This window comes from Aristolochia californica, unplaced genomic scaffold (assembly GCF_029961685.1).
Source record: "Aristolochia californica isolate CCGP_79_NKW_82.1479 unplaced genomic scaffold, dmAriCali1.0.hap1 SCAF_13, whole genome shotgun sequence".
NCBI classification, from domain to species: Eukaryota; Viridiplantae; Streptophyta; class Magnoliopsida; order Piperales; family Aristolochiaceae; genus Aristolochia; species Aristolochia californica.
This window is the reverse complement of record NW_027181804.1, coordinates 1009192-1024979: the sequence shown is the minus strand read 5'-3', so window position 1 is coordinate 1024979 and position 15788 is coordinate 1009192. Positions and strand designations below refer to the sequence as shown.

Sequence of the window (15788 nt, the reverse complement as noted above, 5' to 3'; positions counted from 1 at the left end):
GGAAATTACCATTCACTGTCTCCAAAATCTTTTACCAAACTATGCTCTTTGTGTCGCCTGATGAACGAAACATGAATTTTGACATTTGACAAGTTTCAGCAATAGAAACGGTGACCTGTTTCATGTTGTAGTTGTCATTCACAGTTCTGAGCTACAAAACTGACACGAGAATAAAATAAACAGTTGGTCATCTTCTGATACTTGTCTCATCAGCAAGAAACGACAGGTTCAAAGATTTGAGGAGCAAGCTCCATCCTTTTTTTTAAAAAATGTCACTTTGGAGACGATCCATTCACATTAGATGCAACTTCAGCTGAACACTCTTCCACGTGGACGGAAAAAGGGCTTTTGATTTCTCTTTGGCTATTTACAAGTTCAACTTACACAGCTGCCTTTGCCGCATCCAGATGTACTATAAAAAGAACTCCAGCCAATCCTCTGTTCACAGCAAAACATTAAGTCGATATTACCAGATCCTTCAATGGAATATGAAAACTATTTTATGAACTCGAAAAAGGTATACCATTGTTGATTTTTTCGGAACTCAGTCAGGACGGGATAGATGTTCTCAAAAGCTGTATATGTCTCCTCCCTTACCTGGAGTAAGCAGTAGACCAAACCCAATCAATGAACATGTTCCCTAGTTGACGAGGGTGAAGGCTTGAGTTCCTGTCATCTACTTACCTTTGCACCAGTCAAGACTATCTTCCCAGACACAAATATAAGAAGCACAATCTTCGGCTGCTTCATTCGGTATATAAGGCCCGGAAACAGTTCTGGCTCGTACTGTTGGAAGCAACCAAAGCCCATTTGCACTGTCAGAATGCCCACTCAAAAGGCCAGAAAGGATGCAACTTTTACCAAACAAGTTCCCATGTTTTACGCATAGTGTTGATAATACAGGATGAAATTTAAATTAAAAGCACTATAATTCATTTGGTTAGTACTTACACTAGAGAAAGCACCGTGGGAATATGCAAGGCCTTCAAGTCTTATGGGAAATTTGACATCACATGAGCCGACTATGTTCTGAATCTTGAAGTCCTGTAGATATCACAAAAATCAGGTTTGACACACAAAATAGGTAGAAAAAAGATTAAAATAGCAAATCATGTCCCCTTCCCTTTTACCCCCTAGATCAACATTCCCCTTCCTAAAAATCCAATAAGAGCATAAGATTGGGACTTCTTCAGAAAGGACAAGTGGTTGTCTTAATAGAACCCTAGCAAAATTGGAGGTTCCATAAACCCACAAACCAACTGCAAAATTGACATTTTGTTAAAAGAAATAAATTTTTTTAGAAGAAAAATTTTTACTCGTTGCTAAAAAAAAGCAGAAAATCCTTTTTGTTTGACTAAAACAGTTCCCTACTTTCTCATCCCCAAGGTAATAAACCCTGAAGCAGGGAAAAACTTGATAGTATTTTGCGATATTAAACATCTCTACAACACTGTTACTCAGGTTCAGACAAGCTTGTTATTTCCCTAATCAAAATTGTATTTGATATTCCTCCACTAGAAAGAACCCAAGCTTATATCCTCTTTTTGGATATTATAAACTTGAATTCTTAATTAAAAAATGCCATACAATCAAATTTATAACAGATCAGATAAAGAAACCAAAACAAATCCATACCTTGAATTTGGCAGGAAAACCAAGTTTCTGTATGATACGAGCATACTGAAAAAAACATAGGTTTTATTTCAGATCAGATAACCTTTTGAGTAACAGCTTCGTATGACCCTAATGAGTTAATCCAGTATAAAACATGCATAGATTGACAGATACCAACACAAGACTCCAGTTTACCTTCCTAGCAGCCAATTTGGATTGTTGCTCACTCTTAGCTCCAGTACAAACCTAAAAGAAAAGAAGATCAACAATTAAAAGAGCATAACAGGCAACTCAAATAATGCAGATCTTGCATATGTCAACAGCATCTGCACAAAAATATATAGACGCATCAAGTAAAAAGACAGCCAATGTTTGGAAGGCAAAGACCCCTCCCCGTAGTCTCCCCCCCCCCCCCCCCCCCCCAAACCACCACTACCAAAATAAAAAAATTCAAGGCATACATCAATTGAACCTAACTCAAGAAAGCCATACAAATCAGTAGAGGCATCTTCTGGAGATAGTAGTCAGCCCAAACATCTTCAAATGTTTGTATAAATGAAAATGTCACAGTTTGCTTAAGGGCCCCACAAACCTTACTCTTTTTTGTTGGAGCTTGATTTAAAGAAGTCAAAAGATAAAAAATAAAGCAAGTCCCAAGATTTTCTAACCATAATGGCAAAGGCCAAAGCTACACCTTGAACAAAGCAACTTATCCTTTATTATTACCAGATCTGCTAAAAATAAAAACTATTCAATGACAGATGCATTCAAAATTGAGCAGTCCAATTATGACTATCAACATTCCGAAAGAAATAGCGGGTCTTTTTGATAAGCAGCAGGAAAACAGATTCCGTTAAAACAGAGTATAAGTATATACCCCTAGTACTATGCTTAAAGAAAGATCAGTCATTGATCATACAATGCAAACTAATGCAGACAATATATCAGGTTCTTGCCTCTTTTCTTTTAATCGTGAGTTGGAAGACATGCAAAAGCAATTTGTCCAGGATTATTTACAAAACAAGTCCAATAAAGATATGCAATAACATGGATCCAGATACAAGCAGCCTTAAATTATCCAAACAGCCCAACCAAAGTGCTGAAAAATGATATACCCACCATTTTTCCAGACGCAAATATTAGTGCTGTTGTTTTGGGATCTCTAATCCTCATAATTACGGCAGCAAAACGCTGTAAAGATAGGAATTGAAAAATAGAGGGCACATTAAAGTTAGCACAAATCTTGCAAATTTGAAAAAAAAAAAAACTTCTACAATCTAATCTTACCTTGGGATTGTATTCTGCGTTTCGAGCATGGAGAGCTATGGCTTTCAGATCCAATTTGCAGTCCAGATTAACTGTTGAGACTATGTTCCTAGATTTTTAACAGACCAAAACATTAGCTGATGAATCTAGACGCTTCTTTTTCCAACTTTAAGCCAAAACATAATAATATTTTAATAAAACACAATAATATAGGTTGATGTGAAAATGTAGTGCAGAAAACACATTAAGCAGCAAACCTTCAAGCAATTTCATCTAAAAGAAGCAAAAATAGAAATTGGTAACTTCAGAGTTCTCCACATGATATTAATTCCATTATTCCAGAGATGACTTTAACAGTTAGAATGCAAATTAAATGCTAGGACAACCAACTCATTTCTTCAATAATGAGTTGTTAACTTATAAGTAATGCATCTTGATGGACCATGTTTTATGTTTTTTTACCTCTTTAAGTTTAATTAAGACATACGACTTATTCTTTCAATACATACATAAATTAAGAATATGTGAACCATGTGAATATACTATCCACTATTTTTTTAGAGAAATCCAGTACATATATTGGGAGAACAAACAATAGTATCATCAATTCCAGCTTAGAATTAATTGATGTCACAAAGTTATTTTACATTATTAATTGCAGTTTGCAAGTCGAGGACTGACTGCTTCACTTAACAACAATGAAACAAGTATTAGTGATTCAATTTTGGGCAAGGTCACATACTGAATCTAGAATGAGTGGATGCAAAAAACCTCCTCAGGCTGGCAATAAAAAGACTGCTAGAATTTCTCTAAAAGAAGTTAAATGCTAGAAACATCAGCCGGTAGAGAAAGAGGGAGGAAGAGAGTAGGGTATGGGTGTAGTTGGTTCATTCCACAGAATCAGAAAGATACAGTCCTCCTGTCTAAAGATTGAGATGACTCCCATTCCCTTCGTTTAAGCTTTTGTCTAAATATTATAAACACAACGCGAAAATAATCTCCTAAACATGAAACAAGATAAGAAAAGACAACCCTAGTATATGAAACTAAACGAAAACACTTACTGAAGCGTAGGAACAATGCCAGAAGGATGCTTGGAAAGGTCCACCGGTTGACTCCCTTCCAAGACCTGGTCGGCCATATTCTAGTTAGATCCCTCTTTCAGCCCCGTACAAACAGTAATGGCTTACACTTAATAGTTCTAACTAATCGCTGTCCCGGAAAGTAGGGATCTCTTCCAGAAAGGTGAGATTCTGTTGCAAGAAATTCAGTGAATTAGGCAAAATAATGATCCAAGTTCCAAACAACTAAACAAGAAACCTTTTACATATTAGGGTATCTTGAACTTTAAGGAAAAAATGCTCTCTCGTACCAGTACACTTCAATGTCTCGCTTCATGGAGATCTGAAGCACTGGCAACCACAATCAGAACAGAACAACAGAAATTTCCAACAGCGAGGTCTCGTAACAACCGGTCAAGAATCGGTCGCTCTTTCGCCCTCAGTAAGATATTCAATCCCTCAGCGCAATACAGGGTTAACCAACCAATGTCAAGCAAATTCCACCAAAACCCCCGCCACAACTAACAGGAACAGGTTAGCAATTGAGACAGTTCGAGATCGGAATGGCCACAACGAGACGATCAAGTATCAAGCGATTTCTCGCTGTTCAACACCAAATCAGACTTTTAAATCGACATCGGATGCTCTCCGGAGCAGATTTCAAATAAAAGATGATGAAAACATGGGTGCGTCTCTGATTCGGAGCGGGAAGATTTGAAACACGGTGTCTTTTATAGGTTAAGAGAAAGAAAGGAAGAGGTCCGGAGGCGAAAAAGAGTGGGTATTTAGGGTTTCGTTGGTAGGATGAGAGAGAGATAAGAGACGGGAATGGATTAGACAAGTCGTGCTCGCGTGGGGGCTCATTTGTAAGGGAGCTTTACATTTTATAGAGGGCAACCGGCTACGGCTAGAAAAGCAGGTGAGGAGGAAAAAGTTACCGGTGAGCACCGGTTTTATGAATTTCCTTGACGAGCTTCTGGTCAACTATTGGCTAACGGGGTTTTGTCAGTACTTTGTCAATTGTCATCCACACGTTGCAAACGATCGAAGGAGAGCGCACGGCAGGGATTCGTTGGTCGTGCATGCGGGTCTCATTAGTTGTGCGTGTAAAATTATTGAGCTCCCTCTCTCACCGCATGCTTAGCCTTCCTTGTGATAGGGCCCCCCGTCCCGAATGGCTACAATAGAGAGTCCTACTGCCACTACTGGTATATCATAAAAGAGGATATTATTGTCATGGTTCATGATTTCTACCATCAAGGGATTTCCTAGGAACCTCTAAAAAGCAAAGTGTGGGATAGTCCTCGGACTTCATGCTTATAAGTCTCACTACAAGCATTTACAAGATCTTAACCAAGCTGTATACGAACCGACTTAAAAGTTGTTCTTCTTCTGATCATTTATCATAGGCAAAGTGTTTTTATTAAGGGCCAGAATATCTTAGACTTTGCTATGTCAAGTCATGAGCTTCTGCACCATTTTAAGACGGAGAGCAACAATCCCAAGATCCTTGTGCTCTTCTTGTTGCTCTTATTGTGATTCAATAGTACATTCAAAATAAGATTGTTTAGAAGTTGAACATGGCCAGTGCATATTCTCACATCAGAGGGTGGACACCCAACCCCTCGAGTAAGATGTTGCGATTGCATCAAAGCTCTCCACACCCAGCAAAATAAAATTTTTTATATCAAGAGCTATCAAAGGGAAGATTCTTAACACCGACAACCTATTCAGGAGGGGCTTTACATGCCCAGATACGGTCTATGTGATGCATGCAATGAATCAGTTGAGTATGCCCTTCGAGTATGTCCTTCTTCACTGGAGTTATTCTTGGAAAGTCTAGATGAGTGTCTTTCTTCACTGGAGTTATTCTTGGAAAGTCTAGATGAGTGTTTTTCTTCATTGGAGTTATTCTTGGAAAGTCTAGATGAGTGTCTTTCTTCAATGGAGTTATTCTTCGAAAGTCTAGATGAGTGTGTAAGAAGATAAATCTTCAAGTCGCCCTCCCGCATGACCTCATTAGAACCATTCTGTTGGTTACAGCTACCCAACTTATCTAGTTGGAAAAAGTCGCTTCTCAGGCGCAACCCCCCAAGTAAGGGTGGCTTCGAACCGAGCCGGCTCGCGAGCTGCTCGAGTTCGGCTCGGTTTCAGCTCGGTTCGATTCATTATATTTCGAGCTCGAACTCATAAATGGGCTCGTTTAGATTAATGAGTCGAGCTTGAGCAGAGCCAGGTTCGGCTCGTCGGCTCACGAGTCGACTCGTTAATTTAATGAGCGATTCGGGGATCGGGGGATTTGGAAATTTTTGGGGAAACCGTCTCTTCGTTTCGTCTCGCCGCCTGCGAAACCCATACTTCACTCTGCCATTTCCATGCTGTTGCAACATGATTTCTTGCGGAAATTGCTGTCTGTCGACAGGTATTCAGGGGAAATGGGGGATTTGGTCTTCAAATCTCTCGTTCTCCCTCTCCCTCCTCGATTCCTTAATTTCTTCCTCTGCGATTTTTGTCTCTTCTTCCTCTGCTATTTCTTTCTCTTCTTCCTCTTCGATTTCTTCATCCAAATATTTTCCTCGCCAACGAGATGAAATCGACGGTCCGAATTAAGGAAGTAAGATTTTTATTTAATCTTCTTTTTTTTTTTCGTCGCCGGCCTAACCCTACAAAATCTCTAACTCTCGCTTCATTTCAGTAGTGCTCCTTCATTCTTGGAAAGTCTTTTTGGATATCCGAACGGAAAACACTCTGTTTCTGTAAGTGAAATGTTCTGTATTAGAATGCAGTTATGCCTAAGCAAAGATAACGATCTGTTTGTTTTTTTTTTTTTTTTTTTTTTTTTTTTGTGCAGATATTTGCAACTGATAGTTTTCTTGAACTTACAAAGTACACTAGGGAAGAAATCCTTGGAAGAAAACTGTCGGTATGAATTTTATTTCATGATTTTGAGTGTTGATAGTGTTTGATTTTTTGAAACGGTGAGTTCTTGATTTAAGGGTAGAAGGAAATGCACTGTCACAACGTACTGGGAAGATCATTTTATACAGATTGTATAAGGATGTTTCCTTTTCCTCTATAACTTAAAGAAAAAGAGCTTTGGGGGATGGATTTTCCAACAGAGATGGTCATAATTATTCTCTTTGTTCTCATGTCTTATTTCAAGTCTCATCTGCACAACCTCCACTGTTTAAAGGAAATCTCCTTTATAATTCCAATCCTAATGTTAATGTTAAAGTTAGTTTTAAGCGATTTTGGTGGGTGAGGGGCATTCAAATTCTGGCAGTTGGTATTGTAATATAGGTTCCTCCACTAGATGAGTTTTTGGTATACTCTCTTTTTCTTGAAATTGTTTGCATCTCAAATAGTTCAATGGTGCTTCAGTGACACATGTTCTTACTAGAGGTTGACCTATTTTATTCTCTTAATTTTATTTTTTTCATTTTGTTTTATTTTTTGCTTGAGTGTGCCATCAATTGCATTCTAGCTGGCTGAGAGCCAGGAAACTTCATACTGAGTTATGACATTCAAGAAGGAAAGGAAAGGAGGGGGAGAAAAATCCCCCACCTTGTCATTTGTTATGTTTTTGTATATCTCAGAATGACTTACTAAGCTCAAGTGTTATAATGTTTGGAAAGTAGTTGGTTATCAATGATTTTTTTGCTCAAATTCCACTGTTCTTCATAAATGAAGTTATTATTCTAGACTTTCAAATATTTTTATGTTTTGAGATTTTGTTTCTTTTTTGCCTTCTTATTTTTAGGTGTCTGGCCTCTTATAAAATTTTGTACGTTTATCATACATTTCAGCTATAAACAACAATGGTATTCAAATTGTTACTTGATATATTTTAGCAATGGAATTTTATTTCCTGATTTTGAGTGTTGATAACATATTCTGTTCAATAATATTCTATTATAGTTAATGGAATCAAGAGCTTTCTTAATTGCATCCAACTCTCTTTATTGTCAAAGTAAATAAAAAATGTTAGTGTTGATAACATATTCTATTCAATAATACTCTATTATAGTTAATGGAATCAGGAGCTTTCTTAATTGCATCCAACTTCTCTTTACTGTAAAAAAAAAAAAAAATGTTAGTGTTGATAACATATTCTGTTCAATAATACTCTATTATATTTAATGGAATCAGGAGCTTTCTTAATTGCATCCAACTTCTCTTTATTATAAAAAGGAATAAAAAATGTTAGTTTTTGTCCTTCTTTCTTAATTCTCATTGAACTTATATCTGTTGTTTTTCTAAAATGTTATATGGCTTGATGTATTAGCAAAAGTGATTTGATAGTTCTTTTTCTATCTTTTGGAAATTGAGATATTGTGTGTGAACCTTTGATGTCTTAAATTCACTCATTGGATGATATATGATGCCTAAACCTTGTCAAATGTTCATATTTCGTTGAATTGATACGTTAGATATAGACGAATGTAAATTATCTCTCTTTTTTACAATCGATTTTTATCCTTCCTCTTCGATTTCTTCATCCGAAGTTCTTCCTCGCTGACGAGACGAAAACGACGGTCCGACGGGAGGTAAGATTTTTATTTAATGTTTTGTTTATTTTTTCGTCGCCGACCTAACCCTACAAAATTTCTAAGTCTCGCTTCGTTTCAGTAGTGCTCCTTCATTCTTGGAAAGGCTTTTGGAGATATCCCTGAACGGTGAACACACTTTTGGGTTCTGTAAGTGTTGATTTTTTTTTTCATTTTTATCATTAATTTCTTGGTATTGAGGTTGAATTTCATTAGAATATTAAAAGAGAATGTTGGTGTGCTTATTTCTTTCTCTTAGAAGTTTTTAAATTTATATATAAAAAAAGGATCAGTGTATTGGACTGGAAACTATTGGGTGCAGGGCTACAGGCTCAAAGAGACCCCGCTACATTAAAAGACAAGGGTCGTTCCCGATTGTCACAATGTCACGTATTTTCCTCTAAGAATAGACAAGTATCTTAAATTATGTGTAGAATATTTGTTGTTTGGATAGCTTTCTTTTCTTGATATTTTTAATTTTTAATTTTATTTTTTTGTAGAAGTAAGAATGTCAACACCTCCTCAATTGACATCAATAATTAACATTAGTTCTAGCATGGCCATAAATAGTGACTCAACTCCACCAGAGTCACTACCCTCTGTCATAGAAGTGGGCCGAGATGAAATTACCATAAATGAGGATGAAGGTGATTCTACCCATACTTCAAAAAGACAAAAAAAGTCTCATGTGTGGTTGGAATTCAAAGAAGTATCACTTAATGGTACAAAAAAGGCTCAGTGTGTTCATTGTAAAATCAATTTGAGTGTTATTAGTAATGGAGTGACCACACATATGAGTCAACATTTGAAATGTTGCACTAGTAAAAAAGTGGCAATGAGAAAACAAAAAACCTTAAACTTTCAACCAGTGGGAGCGAGGTCTTATGTTGATCAGAGTCCATCTGGACTTCCTTTTATGGATTTTGGAGGAAAATATGATCAAGCTAAAATGAGAGTACTCATTGCTCATTGGATTCTTATGCATGAGCATCCATTCATGATAGTAGAAGAGGAGGGATTTAATTTTGTAATGAAGATGGCAAATATGAATTATGAGAAAATATCCCGTAAGACCATTAAGGAGTGTATGGAGGTGTATGAGGCAGAGAAAAAGAAATTGAAAATTTTGTTAAAAGTGATTAACAAGATTAGTCTTACCACAGATCTTTGGAAGTCCCAAAATCAAAAAATTGAATACAAGGTTATTACTGGGCATTTTATTGACAGTAATTGGAAGCTACAAAAACAAGTATTGAGTTTTGTGCATGTTCCTCCTCCTCCTCGTGGTGTTGACATAGCAGTTGTTATTTACATGTGTTTGAAAGACTGGGAGATCGAAAATAAAGTTTTTAGTATTTCAGTTGATAATGCTACATATAATGATGTTTGTATCAGAGTTTTAAAACAAGATTTTTCAAGGAAAAAAAATTTGGTATGTGGTGGAAAGTTGTTTCATGTGCGTTGTTGTGCTCGTATTTTGAACTTATTAGTCCAAGATGGTCTTGTTCAGATTAAGGATATCATTGATAATGTGCGTGAAAGTGTCAAATTCATAAATCTATCTGAGGCTAAACTTCACACTTTTTCTAAAATTGTACAACAATTAAAACTTGGTGAAAAGAGCTTTGTTATTGATTGTCCAACTCGTTGGAACTCCACTTATGACATGTTGTCTTCTGCATTAAAATTCAAAGATGCATTATCTAGATTTAAAGTTAGAGAACCAACTTATGATTGTTTGCCAAGTTTTGATGAATGGGAAAAGGTTGACATGGTGTGTGAGATTCTAGAAGTTTTTAATGCATACTAATATAATTTCTGGGAGTGACTACCCTACTTCTAATTTGTACTTTAGTGAGGTATATAGGGTAAAAGAAGTTCTGGATTTTCATTCTACAAATGAAAATGTTTTCATTAGGACAATGGTTAGTAGAATAAAAGAAAAATTTGAGTTGATGGTTGTTGCTTCAGTTTTGGATCCAAGGGTCAAATTAAAGTTGATCGAAATGTATTTTCCAGTGATATATTCTAAGGAGGAAGCTATAATGAATATAAATTTAGTTCGACGTACCTTATATGAGATCAACGATGAATATGTATGTATCCTTATATAATGTAAATATTAGAAATGAAGAGATTGTTTCAAGTACTAGCTTTGTGGGTGTTTCCACAAGTTGTAGGCCTTCATCAAGTTCAGGCTGGTCAAAGTTAATGAGTTATATGAAACAAAAGGATGTAGTTAATTCACCAAGGTCAAAATTGGAAATTTATGTTGAAGAAGGTATATATAGTTGTGAGGAAGCTTCACAATATGATTTTGATGTTTTAGAATGGTGGAAAGTGAATCATATAAAATTTTGGGTATTATCTAAGATGGTAGCAGACATCCTTGTAATTCTCATATCCACAGTAGCTTCAGAGTCTACATTTAGTGCTGGTGATAGAATAATAGACTCATATCGTTCTTCCTTGGTACCAAATACAGTTCAAGCTTTGATTTGTCGCAGTGATTGAGTTCGGGTTCTTCACGGTATAAAGAAAAATCAAAAGGTGAATTTCTTTGATTAATTCTTTATTATGATATTTTTTAATTTTATTTATTAAAATTTTGTTTTATGATTACAGCCTGAGAAGAAGAGCGTAGAGATAATACTACCAGCTACATGATTTTTCATGTTTCTCTCATCATGGTAATTTTAATATTTTTAACGACATTAAGTAACTAGTAGTGGAAGAGTATTTTTTTATCTGACAATAACTAATTTTATTTTTTTGTTTTTGTCATAAGTGGAGATTTTGCTCACGCAGGGATGTATATTATTTTCTAACATTAAGAGAAACAACTATAGTTTGTAATTTTATAATGGATTCATAGTTTTTATTTGGGTGATTGTAAATTGATAGTGATATTTCATTTAATTTTGTTGTGTTTGATTATTGTATGGAGTTTATTTTTAATGTTATGCAATGTATGGAGTGTTTAGACTATTTTATGGAGTGTATAAACAATTTCATGGAGTGTTTATGGAATGTATAGATAATTTTATGGAGTGTTTATGTAGGTATTATATATATTGATTATGCCCAATTTTAAGTAGAGGTTATGCCGAATTTTATACAGGTATTATATACATAGATTATGCTCAATTTTAAGAAGAGGTTATGCCCAATCTTATACATGTATTATATATATAGGTTATGCCTAATTTTATGTAGAGGTAATGTCCAATTTTATGTAAAATGTATGTATAATTTTATACATAATTTATTTAATATATATTTTTTTAAAAATTTTAAATGTATGTTGAGGCTAGGGTGTTCGGCTCGAAGCTCGGCTCGAGTTCGGTTAAAATTTTTGGGCTCCAGCTCAATAACAATTTTTGGCTCGACGCTCGGCTCGGCTTGGCTCGGTGCCACCCCGGGGCCAACGGTCATAAAACCCCGTTCCGTTAACTTTTTTAATGGGAGTGGATGAGGTATCTCTTTCACAACCAATCTCTTTAAAGTTTCACTCCTGCTGGTTTATGTGTCTCGTCCCCAAATCCGCTCTGACCACCCCTGCTCGCTCTCTTCAGCCATGACAGAATCAATCGGTCTCCCTCTAGTCGGCAGAGTGGCGATCGTCACCGGAGCCTCCCGGGGCATCGGCAGGGGCATCGCCCTCCACCTTGCTTCACTCGGCGCCAATATCGTTCTCAACTATGCTGCCAATTCCTCCCAGGCCGAACAACTCGCCGCCGAGATCAACTCCCTCTCCCCGACCCACCCCCGCGCCACTACCTTCCGTGCCAACGTCGCCGACTCCGCCGACGTCAAAGCCCTGTTCGACCACGCCCAGCAGACCTTCGGCCCCGACATTCACATCCTCGTCAATAGCGCCGGCGTCCTCGACGCCAAGTACCCCACCACTGCCGACACCACGGAGGAAGACTGGGGCAAGACCTTTGACGTGAACGCCAAGGGGGCGTTCCTTTGCTGCCGGGAGGCAGCCAATCGACTGATCCGAGGTGGCGGGGGGAGAATCATCGCCATCACGTCGTCGCTCGTGGGTTCTCTCCGACCAGGGTACGGGGCATATGCGGCTTCGAAGGCGGCGGTGGAGACCATGATAAAAATCATGGCGAAGGAGCTGAAGGGGACGCAGATAACTGCCAATTGTGTTGCTCCTGGGGCAATTGCAACGGACATGTTCTACGCAGGGAAGAGCAAGGAAGCTGTGCAGATGGCGATTGATATTTGCCCGATGGATCGTCTCGGCGAGGTTGAAGATATAGCTCCTGTTGTGGGATTCTTGGCTGGTGATGCGAGTGAGTGGGTGAATGGCCAAGTGATTCGAGCCAATGGTGGCTATGTCTGATGGCACCATTCTTGAGAAAAATAATTGTTCGTTTAATTGGTCAGTTCAGGTTTTATCAGGCATTATGAAAGTAGTAATAATCCTTGAATAAGCTTCATTTAAGAAGAGTATCTCTCCTCTTTAGTTTTATCTCATTGGGCAGAGACGGGTTTCTTTTGAGGGGTTAGCCCTAAAGACCCAATCCCCTAATCTTAATGTTATAAAACTCGATTTAGTGGCCTACCTAGTGAGGTGACAATGGTGATCGATTGGAGTGTTTTTCTCCTTGTATCAACATGAGGGCAGGAGTGAAGCCAATTTCTAGGCCTCCTAGCAGATTATTGATTTCTTGTTTGTACATGAAACCGATGCCCCCATCAACGTAGAACAAGAAAATAAGACCTAAAGAGCTTCAAGAGTGTGACCCAAATATGGCGGAATGCCTCCTCTACTGTCAATGTTTATGCTCCCGCAGTACGGGTTATCGTTTTTATTGGCATAATCTGGAATTGAAGATTAGCGTCATCGCGGATAACTTCGAATTCCAGACCTTTTTTTCCGGACTCGTTGTTGATCTGAATTCTGACCCCAATTTCAGCATCTTCCTTCACAGAAAAAGATTTAGCTTGTCTTTTTTTTTTTTTTTTTTCTTGAAACAAAATTTTTATAAGGACATGAACAATGAATTTGTAATAGTTAATGCATTCTCACCTTATCTGGAAACAAGAAGCCCATATATTCTTATAAATTCCTCCCAGCTTCTCATCTGTCGTCTGTACGCTACGCCGCCATCAATGGCCGCCGGAACGACCACGCAAGCGCCCCTCTCTGGCCGAGTGGCGATCATCACCGGAGCCTCCCGGGGCATCGGCAGGGGCATCGCCCTTCACCTTGCTTCCCTCGGCGCCAACCTCGTCCTCAACTACTCTGCCAGCTCCACCCAGGCCGAACAACTCGCCGCGGAGATCAATTCCCTCTCCCCGAGCCAACCTCGCGCCACCGCCTTCCGCTCCAACGTCTCCGATCCCTCCGCCGTCAAGGCCCTCTTCGACCATGCCCAGCAGACCTTCGGCGGCGACGTCCACATCCTCGTCAACTGCGCCGGCATCATCGACCCCACCTACCCGACTCTGGCCAACACTCCCGAGGCTGAGTGGGACAAAGTGTTCGCCGTGAATGCCAGGGGTGGTTTCCTCTGCTGCCGCGAGGCGGCGAATCGGATCGTGCGCGGCGGGACGGGGAGGATCATCTGCATCACGTCGTCGATGGTGGGGGAGCTCTTTCCCGGGTTCGCGGCGTACGCGGCGTCCAAGGCGGCAGTGGAGACGATGGTTAGGATACTGGCGAAGGAGCTGAAGGGGACGCGGATCACGGCCAACTGCGTCGCGCCGGGGCTGATTGTGACGGACATGTTCTACGCAGGCGGGATGAGCGAGGAAGCGGTGAAGAAGGTGATCGATAATATTCCGCTGAGTCGACTCGGGGAGCCCAAGGACGTGGCGCCCCTTGTGGGGTTCTTGGCTTCTGACGCTGGGGAATGGGTGAATGGCCAGGTGATTCGCGCCAATGGGGGATCTGTCTGAACTCTTGAGGGCTTGAGACAAGAATCTCTGATCCAAAACTGCATTTCTCTGGTACAGTGGAGCTTCTTCTAACCTCAAGGACTCGAAAAGAAGGTTTTGAAGTATCGATGGAGTGAACTAATGTCTCTAAAGTTTCCATTCCAGGCTCTATTTAGGCTATCTTCCAACGAGCCAATAAATGTATACGTAACATCTATATTTCCAACACGATTCAGTACAGAATGAAAATGGCATTCTTCTGTCTCATGCCAGCAAGTTTTAACCATAAACAATGGAAAGTGCTCAGACCAACAGATTCCTACTGTTTCTCATCTTCTTGTTTTGCAAGCTGTAGCATTTTAACTGCTTGCTCAGTTCTTGTTCTACCATAACTTTCTTACATTTTGCTATAAACAGCCATTCTAACAATTACTTTCTACCATAACTTCGTCGTTCAAGCATTAGTGGGGTACCTGCTTTTTGGCTCCCAGAGCAATGTGGATAAGCTCAAAACGAATGAGCTGCGATGGAAGTTGATAATCATATGCTTAAAGGAAGTTGCAGTCTTTATTGACCATCGTTTCAAGGGACCTGAATGAATGATCCAACCAAAAACAAGAAATTTTCAAGGAAATTAATCAAGTATAGTAGTTGCTTGTCGTCTTCCAGGTCGTCAAGTCAGGATCAAGGGACCAAGCTACGATGATGGAGCTCTTCAAAGAATAGAGCTGCGATGTGAGGCTGCAAGTTTTTTATTAAAGAAAAAAACAAAAACTTGTCGGGGCACTGCATGCCAGTCGCCCTTCAGGAACCTTCCCGTTCTTTAAACTCACTGGAAATTAAGAAGACTCCTCTGCTGTTACTTCAAGTTGTTCATTAATTTTCCTTTAATTTATATACATGTAAAGGAATCAAGGGGAAAAAAAGGGAAGGATCTCCACTCTGAAGCAAGACGGAGGAAAACATCCAGAAAAAATGGCGACGGATGCAGCAATTATGATCTAATCTTCCTTCTCTACTACTACTACTGCCTTAGCTACCATAAAAGCTCCTCAAATACTCTAAACTCTTTTCAGGATACAGATAAAGAATCTTCCTTTTCGCCCTCTTCAAAAGCAGCGATAACACTTTATCTTCTTTTCTGAAGCATAAGGTTTTCTAAAGAAAGAAAAAGGTGAGTGGCAGGTCTCCTTCCGACGATAATGGAGATGACGTCACACTTCACAGTAGCAGCAACTTGTGCGAACTCCAGTATCTTATTCCTACTTTAGAGAGGATCCAAAGATACAACAAAAGTAAGACCTCTTATTTCAAAAAGAGGGCCATTCAAACAGGATTTTCACCCAACACGCACTGTGAAGTCTCTGTGTTTCAATCATTAAACTCCATTTTCTCATTGGAA

At 38.9% G+C, this 15788-nt stretch overlaps 3 protein-coding genes across 3 annotated transcripts; 2 read left to right on the top strand and 1 right to left on the bottom strand.

Moving 5' to 3' along the window:
- Positions 1–96: 96 nt before the first annotated feature.
- On the bottom strand, positions 97–4780 carry LOC137948098 (TATA-box-binding protein). Its single transcript, XM_068794044.1, has 10 exons — positions 4253–4780; positions 3945–4133; positions 2902–2989; positions 2734–2805; positions 1810–1860; positions 1636–1680; positions 952–1044; positions 685–786; positions 524–597; positions 97–438 (listed from the first exon to the last, which is right to left on the bottom strand). Coding segments are annotated over exons 2-10 (603 nt in total). The 5' UTR covers positions 4022–4133; positions 4253–4780; the 3' UTR covers positions 97–437.
- A 7205-nt stretch (positions 4781–11985) lies between these two features.
- On the top strand, positions 11986–12888 carry LOC137948019 (NADPH-dependent aldehyde reductase-like protein, chloroplastic). The gene has a single exon (XM_068793923.1). It carries the CDS (start codon positions 12066–12068, stop codon positions 12843–12845), a length of 780 nt encoding a protein of 259 aa, XP_068650024.1. The 5' UTR covers positions 11986–12065; the 3' UTR covers positions 12846–12888.
- Positions 12889–12987: 99 nt separating this feature from the next.
- On the top strand, positions 12988–14693 carry LOC137948018 (NADPH-dependent aldehyde reductase-like protein, chloroplastic). Its single transcript, XM_068793922.1, has one exon. It carries the CDS (start codon positions 13256–13258, stop codon positions 14405–14407), a length of 1152 nt encoding a protein of 383 aa, XP_068650023.1. The 5' UTR covers positions 12988–13255; the 3' UTR covers positions 14408–14693.
- Positions 14694–15788: the final 1095 nt, after the last annotated feature.